The sequence below is a fragment of the Cyphellophora attinorum genome (assembly GCF_001299255.1).
Source record: "Cyphellophora attinorum strain CBS 131958 chromosome Unknown Contig11, whole genome shotgun sequence".
Taxonomy (NCBI): Eukaryota; Fungi; Ascomycota; class Eurotiomycetes; order Chaetothyriales; family Cyphellophoraceae; genus Cyphellophora; species Cyphellophora attinorum.
In genome coordinates, this window is record NW_017253239.1 from 837221 (window position 1) to 851756 (window position 14536).

At 51.2% G+C, this 14536-nt stretch overlaps 4 protein-coding genes across 4 annotated transcripts; 3 read left to right on the top strand and 1 right to left on the bottom strand.

Moving 5' to 3' along the window:
• Positions 1 to 2381: 2381 nt before the first annotated feature.
• AB675_10856 (uncharacterized protein) lies at positions 2382 to 3232 on the bottom strand (the record flags this gene model as incomplete). Its single annotated transcript, XM_018139655.1, has 2 exons — positions 2382 to 2901; positions 2949 to 3232. The coding sequence occupies 2 exons, from the start codon at positions 3230 to 3232 to the stop codon at positions 2382 to 2384; spliced, it is 804 nt and encodes a 267-aa protein (XP_018000828.1).
• Positions 3233 to 4202: 970 nt separating this feature from the next.
• AB675_10857 (uncharacterized protein) lies at positions 4203 to 4859 on the top strand (the record flags this gene model as incomplete). Its single annotated transcript, XM_018139656.1, has 1 exon — positions 4203 to 4859. The coding sequence occupies one exon, from the start codon at positions 4203 to 4205 to the stop codon at positions 4857 to 4859; it is 657 nt and encodes a 218-aa protein (XP_018000601.1).
• Positions 4860 to 9235: 4376 nt separating this feature from the next.
• On the top strand, positions 9236 to 11492 carry AB675_10859 (Lactose permease; the record flags this gene model as incomplete). The annotated part of the gene is made up of 7 exons (XM_018139657.1): positions 9236 to 9434; positions 9483 to 9598; positions 9763 to 10031; positions 10099 to 10225; positions 10459 to 10727; positions 10800 to 11226; positions 11274 to 11492. The coding sequence occupies 7 exons, from the start codon at positions 9236 to 9238 to the stop codon at positions 11490 to 11492; spliced, it is 1626 nt and encodes a 541-aa protein (XP_018000830.1).
• Positions 11493 to 12603: 1111 nt separating this feature from the next.
• AB675_10860 (Lactose regulatory protein LAC9) lies at positions 12604 to 14472 on the top strand (the record flags this gene model as incomplete). Its single annotated transcript, XM_018139659.1, has 1 exon — positions 12604 to 14472. One exon carries the CDS (start codon positions 12604 to 12606, stop codon positions 14470 to 14472), a length of 1869 nt encoding a protein of 622 aa, XP_018000633.1.
• Between the last annotated feature and the right edge of the window lie 64 nt (positions 14473 to 14536).

A 14536-nucleotide genomic window follows, 5' to 3' on the forward strand; every position in this document is an offset into this window, starting at 1 on the left:
TCGCTCTCCAACAGATCCGCTGCTTGTTTTGCTTGCGGTAATCTCAAATCTTCTGCTATGAACTTCAAACGCTGGATAATGTATCCTGTGGCGGCATCATCTCCCAGCGGTGCGCAGCCAGCAATGAACAACGGCCAGATCAAGAAGTATCCTGTAGCCACTGTACGTGACTTAGGTCGGCTGTGCAGCCCACGCTTCGTTGGCGGGAAGAACTGCGGCACGCTGGCGCAGATGTTGGTCGCTGCAGCGATGACTTCTGCTTTGCAAGTCATGAGTAATGCCGCTGGATCTGTATTGAGGTTGTGAGGAGTCAGGGCGGGCTCTGAGGGCTGTGCCGCTGGATCTGTATTGAGGTTGTGTGGAACGTGCGGATCCTTGAGGAGGACTTCGAGCTGGCGGTAGATGATCGTGTTGAGCACGATATGTGCCATCCAAGCTGTGTTCCACATCTGAGTGACATGATGATTTCTGAACAAGTAAAAATGGTTCTGGTAGATTTCTTGACACTTGTCCTGGGTGAAGACGGTCTCGTAGGAGAAATTTGACGGCAAGCTCTCTTCCATTGTGTGAAGCGTTCTCAGCACGTCCGTGGCGCCATCAATGATCTCTTGTGGTGTGGAGAGGGTAGCGTCGAGGACATCTGCCTGAAAGCCCGCGAATGCTTCGACAACAAACGCCCAGGCGAAACTTTTGTCACCTTCTTCGCAATACGATCGGGCTAGGCTTGTTAGGTCGCAGAGCTGCTGAGGTAGTCTACGCCCCCTTTGCGCATAGAAGACACGTATACCCCCTGCGAGTTGCTTGAACAGCTCCATACCAAGAGTGGTCTCGAACTGGCGCGCCCCACGGAGTGTAACGAGCGATAGTGCACCTTGCATGTGCGTTTCCCAAGCGTCCACGCTTGTTTGGACATCTGGGTCGAGGGTCTCATACAGGGCAAGCAGTAGGATCGAGGCCAGGACTTCATCCTCCAGCGCAGATTGCTGCTGCTGGAGGGCACCATTGGTACATTTAATGGCATCAACGTAGGCCTTGCGAGCTCCTCGGCGTAGTTCGCGCCGTCCAGTCTGTAAGGAGAGAGTGGATAACGCGACAGCTTTCACGGTAGTAGGTAGTACCTCACCATCGACAATACTACTGTATAGCTTTGGCAGATAACCGAAATGACTGCCACGAACGTAGTCGCCGAGCAGATAGTTGATAGCGATATCCTCGAGCGGCGGATCGATTGTGCGAGAGACCTGCTGCTGCGACGGCGAAACTGAGGCTCTGGAACATAAAAGCGAGGGGCTTGTGGTAGGCCCAGAGTATATGCTCGTGATGTACGGATCAGCTTGAGATTTCTTGATCAGCTGTACGGATTTTGCCTCAGACTTTGCAGTGACCTTTTTAGTTTCGTCACGGAAGAGCAAGTCATTGATATCTCGGTAACCAAGACATGTACGTTTGGTGTTGCTGCATTGGCCACAACTTGGACGTTTCTGGTCACACTGACTATGGTTAGCTTCAAAGACCAACATCCGGCAGGAGTTGAGGATGCACCTTGAGCCTCCTTGAGCGGCAATTTCTGCAACCTTTGGAGGGCTTTCCACAGTAAACCATGCTTGGTCTGAGGGCTTGCCTGCAGGTTCACTGCTTGGCTTGCGTCAACTGTGAGCGAGAACTTATGGCAATATATACGGAGCCGCGAATTGGCTGAAGAAGGTAGGCTTGAGAGCTTCGGTTGGCACATACTTCTGCCATGCTGAGAGACTGCGGTGTCATTTCCGACAGGCACCCTGCGCTTGTTCGAAGAGGCTGCAAGCTTGACCGGGCAGAAGCCAGATGCACAGCTGTGAGCCCTGGATCGTTACTTATCTGCTGTAGTATTAGGTTCGCCGGCAAGGCCTAATGCGGTATGCAGCTCGGCGCTAGAGCTCTGTGCTTTCGTAGACCAGCGAGCAGATGTTCATTCTGTTGATATGACTCAAATTAGCTCAATCAACGAACACAACATCAGCGGTGGCTGCTATCGCGCGAACGTAGGGCTTGGTACGATTGCAAGAGCGAGGGCATACATCGGGACCTTAGGAAAAGATCGCGCTTGCCAAAGCGCTGACTCAGCAAGCGTGACGCGTCAAATTTCACCAGATCTTTCCCGCAGCCTTCCTCGGGTCCCCGGGCTTTAATTCCGAGTCTCTTCAGGTATTGTCAGTAGGTTCATTTCTAGAGCGCAACGAAGCAGACTCATCCCACTCAATACTTCCTGCGCCTTGCTGCAACAAGATCTGCGCCACTTAAGTGGTAGCATGCCATACATCATACTCTATTCCGTTGGAAGTGCGCGTGTTTCCAGCACGCGATGACTGCTCTCCCCCAGGTGCGACGGCGGCTGAAACGTGTTACTTGTCCGAGGACATATCGGCCAAGCCCATTTCACGCGTCTCGGCGGCACCTTCAGTGTTCAACGGCAGCTTGAGCCCCGTCGCCAGGTAGATGACTACCACTGCCATCTCTTCTAGGACTGACATGCATAATGATGTCGTTTCTGAGCTCGTCGATCCTGAGGCCAGACTGAAAACCTCGGAGTGCGAGAACACTGCCAAGAGAGCATACACAGTCCGGACGTATAGGAACGGCAAGGCGCAGAGCGATGCTAGGACCAAAGCTTTCTCCCCTTTTCCAATTCGATGTATACGGAGCCATGCACCAATGGCAAGAATTGTGAGCATCACAAGGACGACCACGAAGAGCGCAATACCGACATGGACCGTGGCCTCATTCTCGATCAGCTGTGGAGTGTCGGCACGTGTTGCTCCCACGATGCACAGAATCAACGCAATGATTGCTGGTAAGTGGACGGCTCTGACGACGAATGTTGAGAAGAGATTGTTGTATGGCTGTCTCAGGAATGAGCAATATCTGCATCTCATTAGCCTGGAGTTGCACATGATAGGACGTGGGCTCACGTTTGCGAGATCAGTCCCAGGGAGCACATCAGCAATGGCGACAGGCCGAGCAGTGAACAGATCAAGGCGATGGTATATGGTGTGGTGGACGTTGTATCGCTGAGTGTCGCGAGTCTTGCTGCTCCTCCGACTATTCTGATGACGCAGAAAATGGCTAAAAAAATCCACCCAGAGGTTCTTCTGAAGCCATGGCGTCTCGCGACGGCGATGCTGCAAAGCAGACCTGGGACAAAGAAAACAAGTTGAAATACGGCGATTCCGTCTGCATAGGTGAAATGTCCCATGATGATCGATGGTGAGGTGAAGATTGAGGTCAGTGTCAATACTCTGAGGCTGTTGCTGTTGACAAGGACAGGCCAATTCTGGGACACAGCGATCCTTATATTTGAATCCTACAATGGCTTGCTTGAAGGAATGTGCCGCCTGTTCGCGATACATCCCCCTTTAAAGGTAGCATACATGTCATTGGAGGACGATGCTAATCTCTGTGTAGCACGGAAAGCGAGATAGGCTATTCTGGGTCCCTGTCATGGTTCTGGAGACCTTGCCAGCTATCAACTACAGCCTTGCACGCGTGGATCTATCACCAGTGGCAGATCTTTTGGGCCTGAAAACCTTCTCGCCAGCATCAACCTAGTCGGGCTAGCGCCGAGCTGGTTACCGAATGGAGACTACCTACTGAGTAAGTAAGTAACTGGTGCGATCACGCAGAGAGCCTTTCGAGTCGCATTTCATTCGCAAGCTTTGCAAACCTTTGATGATGCCTTGCAGTTGACAATCTATTCCCGTCCGGCGTTGGCGTCGGAATCGCTGAACTGTGGCACCTCGATGACTAACGGCTAACATGCAGGGTCTGCGCCTCACAGATTGCTCCATGCGGCATACAGCTCGTTGTCGACAGACCTGCATATCCGGAAATCAACGCGTGTGCTTGCGTGCCTGCAACACGCCGGCTCGGCTCAGCCATGGAGCTGAACGTCTGCTAATCCTTTGCTTGATATGCACAGTGATGGCAGCTTCAATGAGGAACGCCCCTGACGAAATGCCTCACAAATGTCCGTGATCAGGTTGTCACCGAGCAAGACGCCCAGAGAAGTAACAGTCTCGGAGATCAGCTGTGCTTGAGAACTACAAAAAGGAGCCGACTCCCTGTCCGGTCTCACAACATCCACACCTACCAACATCCATCAAGCTACCGATCTGATACTCAACAGAAAAACAAAGTCCGCCCAAAGCACCAGCTACCGATCCAGTATGGGCATCATCAAAACAGCCATGCTATCTGGCGTCGCCATTTATGGTGTCAACCAGATCGCCAAGACAGCTCAGAACCGTGGCAATCATTCCAACAATGCACCGGCTCATCGTCGTGACTACTCCTATGACCGATCACCACCGCTTCAACCTCTTGACCGTCGTCAACACTCCTCTAGTAACACTCGCGACCTTCCTGATGCCGACGTCTATGACTACCCGAGCCACAACAGTCAACAACGCCAGCGATTTCGCCTCGAAGACCCACAACAACACTACCAACGATCCCCACCTGCAGATCAGCGAGCTTACCACCACAACGACGATAGCAATTACGATCCAGCTCGCCCTCGCAACCGATCGGTATACAACGACGACTACGCTTATACCTCAGGCCGTTCGCCTTCTGCGCCCCCGCAGTACTCCCCTCGTCATGCAGATAACCGGTATCAGGCTGGCTTTATCGAGGATGACGAGGTCAGCTACGATCCAAGGGGTTTGCAAGGCAGTAGCAGTGGAGGAAGTAAGGCAGACTTGCTCAATGGATTGATGCAGCAGGCCATGGGTTCGGAATTGATTGGCGGAGGTGGCAAGGGAAAGAAAGGCAAAGATGGTGGAAAAGGGCAGTTGTTGGCAGGGCTGATGAATTCAAAGTAGCTGGAAGACACCGATCAGTTGAGGGAGTCCTCCTGGCATGCATGCTGTGGGATACCAGACAAAAGGTAATCGTGGGGAAAGAAAATGGAAGCATGGTCAGCCCTGTGTGTTCGCGGAGAATCCCACCGACCAGATTCATTCGTTCGGGATATGTCAAGTTCAGTGAAGCTTCGATGAAACGTGCGAAGATTTGCGTCAGAGTTCGAGCTAGCAGTAAATAATCGTGTTGGACATATGGACTCATGTAGAGAGACTACAACCCTGAGACTTGAGCATGCTAGTCAGATGTGGGATCCGAGCACGAACTATTGCTCACCAGCTCCAAGATAGGTCCAGGAGAGTGGCTCGTCCCCATCGCTGAGGCCACGCACTTTAACGATCTGGTCGTCGCCTGGCATGACGTCGATTGCGCTGTCGCTAAGATGACATCCCTGGCGTTCCTCAAATACCAGACACTTCACAGGTCTGTCCGCGCTGACACGAAGCTCACCAGCCTTCTCATCAAAGTTGACGAGTAAGTCTCGCTTCGGGAACGATAAATACTTGAGCGGTTGCGGCCAGTCCGCATCCCTTGCGATAATGCGGTTCCCCTCCCATATACGAGCTGCCAAGATATGTGGTTCTTCTTGGACGTTGTCGACAAACCCCTTCAGAATGTCAGTGGTCCCGTTTGGTGTCAACCTGACCCCAGTCTTTGTGATCTTAGGCCTTATGTCCTTGCCTGTCTCGACAGAAATGAACCGAAGCTCCACATCTATCGAATGTGTGCTGAGTCGTGAAGTCGTCGCCCACAGCTCCCAAGGCTGTGTCTTGGGCTGTCTGGCATGAGTCACACTCCAGTCATAGTGTGATCTGCGGACACCGACCGTGACAGGGGCGAGCGCTCGTGCGATCGTGTAGTATGCAGGCTTCCTTCGCAGGTAGTAGTCACATATCGACCAGCTCGTAACAGGCCAACAATCGTTCATCTGCCACACTAAGGCACCACCGCAATGTCTCTGATCACCCCATTGTTTACGCCAGCCACGGTAGCCGTACATCAGTGCCTCGCATTGTACAAGCTGGGTCAGATGTATATGTGCTTCGAGAGTTGTGGAGCTCGACATGCGGACATTCTCTGCAAGGTATGTTGCAATCCTCCGCTCATGACCATCTGCTTTGTTGTGAAAGTCTATGACATGGGATTGTGGAAAGAGGTCCTTGTCGTGCTCAACGAAGGACTTGATAGTTCCTAGGTGTGGAAATGCCTCCATTCCAAATTCAGAGTTGAAACGCCCGCCCAAAGAGTCAAAGATCTGATATTTCTCCTGTGTGCCGTGCCAAACATTCCATTGGTGTATATCGCCGACAGTAGGATCAGATGAAACTTTTCCATCTCCCATGGAGAGCCCGGGTGGTAGGGCACTGAAGGACACTCTGAAGACATTATGCGTGGTAGTAGCGACTCGTAGAGGTACCTTGCAGAAAAGTCTGTCTCAAGCCAGTTCTGCTCGTTTTTATCGTCGTAATTGTACGTCAGGTTGAGCTGTTCTTGCACCTGATAGTCTTCATTGTTGCCTGCAAAGATGGCGAGTGACGGGTGGTGTCTCAGTCTCCGGATATTGGCGATTGCTTCAGCTTCCACAGATTTCTCCAGTAACTTGGCTGGGTAGTTTCCGCAGGCAAACATAAAATCCTGCCAGACCATGATGCCCAATTCGTCGCAGGTGTCATAAAATACATCATCTTCGTAGATACCTCCTCCCCAGACACGGATCATGCGTTGGTTACCAGCCACGACGAGTTCCATCCAAGCCCTGAGCTTCTCTGGTGTGACATTGGGGAGAAAGCTATCTGCTGGGATCCAACATGATCCACCCATGAAAATGTCGACATCGTTCACACGGAAATAAAAGCTTTTGCCGTGTTTGTCTGGCTGCTGGACCAATTCAACTTTTCTTATGCCGATTCTTTTGGTCACACTGTGCACAACTGTGCCACTCCTGAGCAGCTCAACCTTGACAGAGTACAAGGGCTGTTTGCCGTACCCATGTGGCATCCATAGATCAGGGTTTCTGATGCTCAGGGTGGTAGATCGAGTACCATCCATACGCCAAGCAGTTGGGCCTGTACTGGCAACGATCTGACCTTCTAGACTAACAGAGCTTGAGACAGAGAAATCATCCTCGACTTCAGAGGAGATCACTGGACTGATGTCGAGTTTGACGCTTCGTAAATCTTCCGAGAGCTCTTGTTCTATCCGTACATCCTCAATTTTGGCGGGAAACACTTCAAGCCTGACCGGCCGCCAGATTCCAGAGCACATCAGTATTGGTCCCCAATCCCAGCCCCAATGATACTGCGCTTTCCTAACACCCACCCTGGCTCCCTCGCCATTGAAGCCCGCGAATTTGTGCTCAGGGTGTCGGGCTTGAATTTCTCGCGCTCTCAGCAAAGCTGAATCAAAGTCGATTTCTAACGTCTGAAACTCGCCAGAAGATAGGTGGTGGGTAATGTCGACAGTGTAAGGCAAGAACATGTTGTCTGTCTCCAGGATTTTGGTGCCGTTCAGCTTGACATGAGCAAAGGTGTCAAGCCCTCCGAAAACAAGCATCACTTTCGATCCGCCGGGCACATATGGGGCACTGAAGGTCTTCCGATAAGACCAAGCCTTCGAGCCAACCCATTCGGCCTTGACTTCATTGAAGCCAATGAACGGATCGGGTATGATCTTGTTATCGATGAGATCCTGTTGTACTGTGGACGGCACCTTCTTCACAGGCAGCCAATCCTCGTCCAGTTTATCTGTCTGTCTGAATTGCCAGCCATCAGCTAGCGAGACTTCGAGTAGTCGATCGCTGTGAGGCAAAGACATTTCACCCATGTTGCTGGCTGAGCGCGAATACTGAGATCTGACAGGTAGCCAGAGTCGATGGACCAGCTACACTTGTTGTATCGCTTTATGAGGTAAACACGTGATGTGCAATCAACATACTCTACGCACCTTAGCTTGCCCAGCAACTTACCACGATACCCCAGAGTGCGGAGGTCAGGACGAAAGCGGCGAGTTCGGGCACGGCACAGGTTGATCTGCGTCCCAATGCGGACACGGACGTCCGCGTCGATTTTCGGTCACCTTTTTAGTTCATGAGGCGCACGAAAGCTTCCAAGTTCTCGAAGGCTTACGAGGCTCCAGGCTGTTCGGGCATAAAATGAGCGTTTTGTATACTTGTCCGTTAGGTTCTAGGATTCCAGGTCAGGGCGGGCTCTGAGTACCAGAATGGCCTTGCAGTCTGAGCTAGCAAGTTTGAGATGAGCCTCACTTCATGTCTAAGTCGCCGGAACGATTGATCATTAGTTTTCTTCCCAGGGCGGGCGCTGCAGGAGTTCGTGGTGTCTCTGATAGAGCTGGAAAAAACACCCATCTCTTGGCCGAACAACTTGGGCTCTGCCGTGGCTCAAGCGCAGCATAGGCGGAGTCTCAACCCACTCAGGCTGCAACACTTTTCGGGCCCGGTCTGCGGGCTGTCTTTAAAGAAACAGGAGCTTTCAGTAGACCAGCCTGCAAGACTGACACGGCCTCGAAGACTAGCCTTAGGTACGCTCATACGCTACTCGGGAGAGTGTTGCAGGACAGGATGATTGGCGTGTAGCATGCTTGTGCCTGGAACTGGATCTGTTGGCAGCAGTGCGTGGACAAAATTCCAAGGTTCAACTCCACTACTACGTCATCTTCAAATTCTGCTGCTAATTCGAGGCTTGGCAATATAGCTCGCATTCGGTGGCATTGAATATATGATATTTTTGTCCGACGGAACCATTATGTCCCACATCTGAGGTTGTGCTGTCACAGGATGCATGTCTACCTATACATCTCGCTCTTCCGCTCCACGGCGAGCCCGGACGTGTGCAAAGATAATTGACGGCAGGTTCCAATAAAGCCCGCGAATTCATAGTGCGTGTCCAGGGTGTACCTAGGTACTCTATGTCCCCACGATGTCAATGATCGAAGTCATGCACTCCATGCTTTGGACCACGAGAACATACATAGCCTCTGCCGTTCAGAGCAGACGAACACTGAATCGGCTTGCTGGCTCACCCGATACAGCACGGAACAATCGTGCTCCGCATCGAAAGAAGTAATTGATGTTCATCTCCGTTCACCTGCTGAGGCTAATCCAATCCTTGTTACCATACTGGGGACATTCCGCTACTTACTGACCTTCACGTGGCGGCCGACATTGTGACACGGCGGACTCCCCATGGGGCAAGACCCCAGCACGCGACCACACCAGATACGGTGGCGCTCGCTGCTATATTATAGACGGCCACGTCTCTGCATCCCACTTAAGAGAGCACGCTCAGCAGATCGCATTCCATTCCAGCTAACAGGCATCATGGACGACAAAGTATCTTCCGCCGGCGCACACGTTGAGACTGACAACGAGAGAAAGACACAGACACCCGAGAAAGCCATGACCGATGGCGCAAATCTCTCGGGTGTCATGCAGATGAGCAAGCCCGACCCATGGAGTGCAGGCTATCTACGACTCTATGGCATGTGTCTACTGATCTACCTCTGCTCAACCATGAATGGTACGTCAAGACCCAATCCACGTTAGCGGAAGCTTACTTGACCTCTAGGCTACGATGGCTCACTCATGGGATCGATCAACGCGATGCCGAGCTATACCAAATACTACAATCTGCCAGCCGAAGGAAACAGTAGCACCGGCATCGTCTTTGCAATCTTCCAAATCGTGAGTACCCTGTCGAGTTTGCATCGGCAATTGAGTGATGACACGAGCATTGGCTTGAGGGGGGAAACAAAGGTCTCCCTAGACATGACTGCCGCCCCTTCCATGCAATCTTCCATTTCACGATCATTTCCTGAGACGAAGCTGATCAAGATGCTCTGAAACAGGGTCAGATGGTCGGCGCTCTGTTTGCGTGGGTGGCAGACTGGCAGGGTCGACGATGGCCAATTTTCATCGGATGCATTGGAGTATGCGTTGGATCGGTCATAACGGCTACAGCACCTACTCTTGGAGCTTTCATTGGTGGCCGCTTCATCTTGTCCTTCTTCTCGACGATTGCTACCATTACTGCGCCTCTTTATCTCATTGAGATTGCGCCACCGCAATACAGAGGCACTGTCGCAGGCTCGTACAACACTCTATATTACCTAGGCAGGTGAGTGGCCCCTGCGATTCTAACGAGCTTGTTGCGGAATCTGTCCTAGAGACTGACAACGAAGCAGTATCATCGCAACGTGCGCAGTCTACGGATCGAACTTGCACTTGACCGGAACTGCAACGTTCCGGGTTGCATTATGGTGTCAGATCATCTGTCCCGGCCTCGTAGCTCTTGGTATATGGTTTTGTCCAGTAAGTCTATCCGCTTTTCGATAGCCTAAACCATCAGTCGATCAGGAGACAGTCTCGGATTCTGTCTCGCATCATCTTCACAGTCCTCGGAGAGGTGCTTCATGCTTCTATCAGCCATCTCTGAAGTTCTCCTGGCTGCTGCTTGACGATCTTCTGGCACCGAGCTCAGCTGGCCCTCCAGTGTCGCTTGAGAAGCACTCAAATTCCTGATTCAGGCTGACGAATACCGGCAGGAATCACCTCGGTGGCTGGTAGGCAAAGACCGACCAGATGAGGCGCGACAGATTGTGGCACAACTGCACGCCAATGGCGACATCAATCATCCTCTCGTTCATCTTGAGATGGCCGAGATGACCGAAGGTATTCGTCAATCTGGGCTTCTCTCGTGGAGAACGTTCTTTGACCTCAGGATTCTCTTCAAATCTCGATCTCGCCGGTATCGGATGATGCTCAACATCTCTTTCTCTTGGTTCGGACAGTTCTCTGGTAACAATATCGCGTCGTGAGTGTTCCTTTTGAGCTTACTCATTCTCGTGAGCACCAGGCACTCGTTTCAAGTACTGACTTAAATTAGCTACTATCTTCCTTACCTGGTCGCAAATGTCGGAATTACAAACACCAACACTCAGCTCCTGCTGAACATCATCTACGCCATCACTGGCTGGATTCCAGCCATGATCGGAGCTCGGCTTCATGACGTCGTCGGCAGACGCAAGATGCTTATGGGCGTTACGCTAGGAATGGCCGTATGTCTCGCTATAACCGCAGCTACTGCAGCAGACTACGTCCACACCGGCAGCAAAGCCTCGTCCTCGGCATCTATTGCCTTCATCTATATCTTCGGCGCCACCTTTGCTCTAGCATTCACATCCATGCAACCAATCTATCCAGGCGAGGTTCTGTCTAACGAAATGCGCGCAAAAGGCATGGGTGTCTTCTCGCTCACTTCTGGCTGTGCGGGCTTCGTCAATACCTTTGCTGCACCGATTGCTCTCAGAAACGTAAGTCCCCTCGACATGGAGAGAAGTGGCCGCTAATTTCAATATAGATCAAATATTGGTTCTATGTCTTTTTCGTGTTCTGGGACCTCTTCGAGTTCGTGTTCATCTACCTTTTCTATGTCGAGACCAAGGGGAGGACACTGGAAGAACTGGATTTTATCTTTGAACAGAAGAATCCGGCCAAGGCAAGCACGAAGAAGATCGATGCTCGGACTAGCTCTATCTCAGGACATGTGGACACGAAAGAGGCACTTCAGAATGCTTGATACGTTCAGCAATCTTCTGCATGTGAATAGCTATCTAGTCGGAGAGATCTGTAAACAAGATATGCATTCGTCCTGGTTGGTCAGGCATAGAATATCGTCCTTTGCACTTGCCATCAATTATTTGTTAGCAGCTGGCAAAATTCATTAGTACATACTGGTAATGGTTCGTGTACCGACCACGAGCAAGTTCTAGATCCTGTAAAAACGGCGTTTTCTGCTACAAAAAGGATTAGCGTCGACCTTCTGCCTCGACAGCAAGAGGATACTGACGCGGATGAGGAACTAAGCCCTTTCTGGCGATGATCATGTCCGAGTCGTGGGGAAGCTGCGAATGCCCACCCCCTCCCCTGTTCAATTTGAAAGTTACCGCGCGAACATCTCGTCCTTGCCTCGGTCATACACATCGACTGCATAGCATCTGAAGATCTTGGTATCTCGAGAAGGCATAGAAAGATCGTTGCCGTTCTCAGCAGAAGGTTCGCCGAGCTTCATCACAGCTGGCGCTGACCAAGCCCCAATCTTTTCGCCCACAAGTTGAAGAATATACTGCTCGACCATCCACGTCGATCAGTTCTAGCCCTGCAGTATCGGTGTTGCCTGATCTTACCACAGCTCAGCCTCCGAAAGTCGTTCTCGGGCGATGAGTCCGATTCCATCCATGATTTGACAAACGAGAGCTTCGGCGACTGACCACTGACCACCTCATGTTCCTGCCCGAGGACTAGGCTGTTGACACCCAACGAAGACAATGTTCCATGTATGGGAGCCTCCCAAAGCCAGCCCTGGCGGGACATCCGAACTCGATGTTGCACCTGCTACCAAGCGTCGGGCCGCGACAACACGAGCCTGTGAGAATTGTCGGAGGCGAAAAATCCGTTGTGATGGCAGCCATCCGTGCAAGTCATGCATATATTACCGCAAATCTCAGTCTTGCTACTACACCGAAAGCACACAGAGAACTGTTGCTTCGAAAAGGTACGTCGATATAAGGGTTAGAAAGCGCTGACTGATTTGCTTCAGCTCAAAGGAGAACGCTTCTGCTACATTACAGGACTGTCATGAAATTCTCAACAAGCTTTTCCCTCACATTGGTCTGAAACAGCTCAAGTCGATGTCTCGAGAACAATTGCTGGAGCTGTCGGTGAAAGACAGTCCTGTGAGCGTTCGAAGAGCATCGACTACGGCATCAGATCTGGACTCGCCTAAAGGTAATCCAGATGCCGCACACCTGGAATTATTGCAGCCTATCCCAGATGAAAGCACTGATGACAGTGAGTCCATTACGTCAAATCTGCAGGGTATAACGGACGATGTCAACGCTTTATCGCTATCAGTCAAGAGATCAACATCGTACCTGGGCATCTCTTCCGTCTCTGCTGTATTACGGGTCATCATATGGCTGGATCCTGAGGCCCAAGCATTGTTTGGAAGGGCAAGAAGCTCCAGTGACACTCCACACAAAGTGGCAACATCTCCTGCTAGAACAGAAGTCTTTCTTTCGCAAATGCAGGCTAGTGGTCCTTCTTCGCTCTGGGAGGAGATACCCTTGATCAGAGCATTCTTTGATTACGTACATCCTTTTGCTCCTGTGCTGGACGAGGACGATTTCAAGAAGACTTATATGACTCAAACACGTACTGACGCACGGTGGATGTTACTGCTCAATGCTGTACTTGCACTTGGCAGTATAGCAAATGCGACAAGTCATGAGGACCATCGACACCTGATGTACTGGCAACGTGCAAACGAGCATCTCGGGATAGAAACTTTGGGTTCCGCGCATATCGAGACTGTTCAAGCCCTGGTTCTCATCGGAGGTCTGTATCTTCATCACTTACAAGAACCCAATCGTGCGAGTTCACTTATGGGAGCCGCATTGAGACTTGCAACAGCTATAGGCTTACATCGAGACTTCTCCGAAACGATGGATCCCAATGGCAAATCGAGAGTATCACACTCCATCAATGTTAGGAGACGTGTATGGTGGAGTGCTTTCATCCTCGATGCCTGGGCAGGCTACTGTTTGGGCAGGCCGAGCATGGGCCGAATCACCCACGCCACAACAGTGACAATTCCTGTTTCAGTCTCGCCGTTAGGAGCCTTGTTCCAGGAGAATGTTCAATTCTGCACTATCAGCACAAGGATGGAAGACAGTCTAGCATACTCACCGGTGATGCTAGACGAAGCACGACAAGCTTTGGATGCAAGCTTCATTGACTGGTATCAACGCTCCTCTGTTCAGGATAGCACGCCTCGACCTGACACGATTGTCCCACATGGTGTACTTGTGCTCAAGAATGTTATGCGTTGGCGATACAACCTATGCAGAATTTTGATACACAGGCCGATCCTGTTGAGGTGTGCAATGCAAAGAGTGCCCATGGAAGCGGTTGTTCCTGACCAGCGGGAGGCTATTGAGATATGCGTCAATGTCAGCAACACCTTGATCAATGATATATCGAATACTTGGCAAGTTCAACGTCCTTGCCAGACCTCAGGCTGGAATGCTACGTGGCTTCTGCATCAAGCTTTGATGGTTCCTTTATTGCTGCTATATTCGAAGCTGCTTACAGAAGAACTCGAACAGACTTGTTGTGAGCTTGTTGAGACTGGTATTTCAGCATTCAACGCCATGCGCACCTGGTCTCCTACTGCGTCCAGATCACACGATGTTGTCAGTCGAATATACTACACAAGTCGACGACATTCGTCGGGGGTGCTACGGGAGGAACCACAGTGTAATGTACAAGAACGCCTCGATCTGTCGCAAGATTCGTGGGTCAACCTCAACAACGCAACACAACAAGGCAGCTATGACGATTTGACTTTGATGAACCCCAACGACGTCTCCATGGAGTCAATGTACGACTCACTGAACTGGACCACGGCTTGGAATGATTTATTCCAGAGTCATACTTCGTATGAGCAGCAAGGCGAACTTGACGCCTCCGCATTCCCTCAGGACGGCTTCTACCAGTAGATTACGATCCCATGTTACAGAAATTCTACTGTTGATGGCTAAGTAATATTTAGGGATAAGGTCT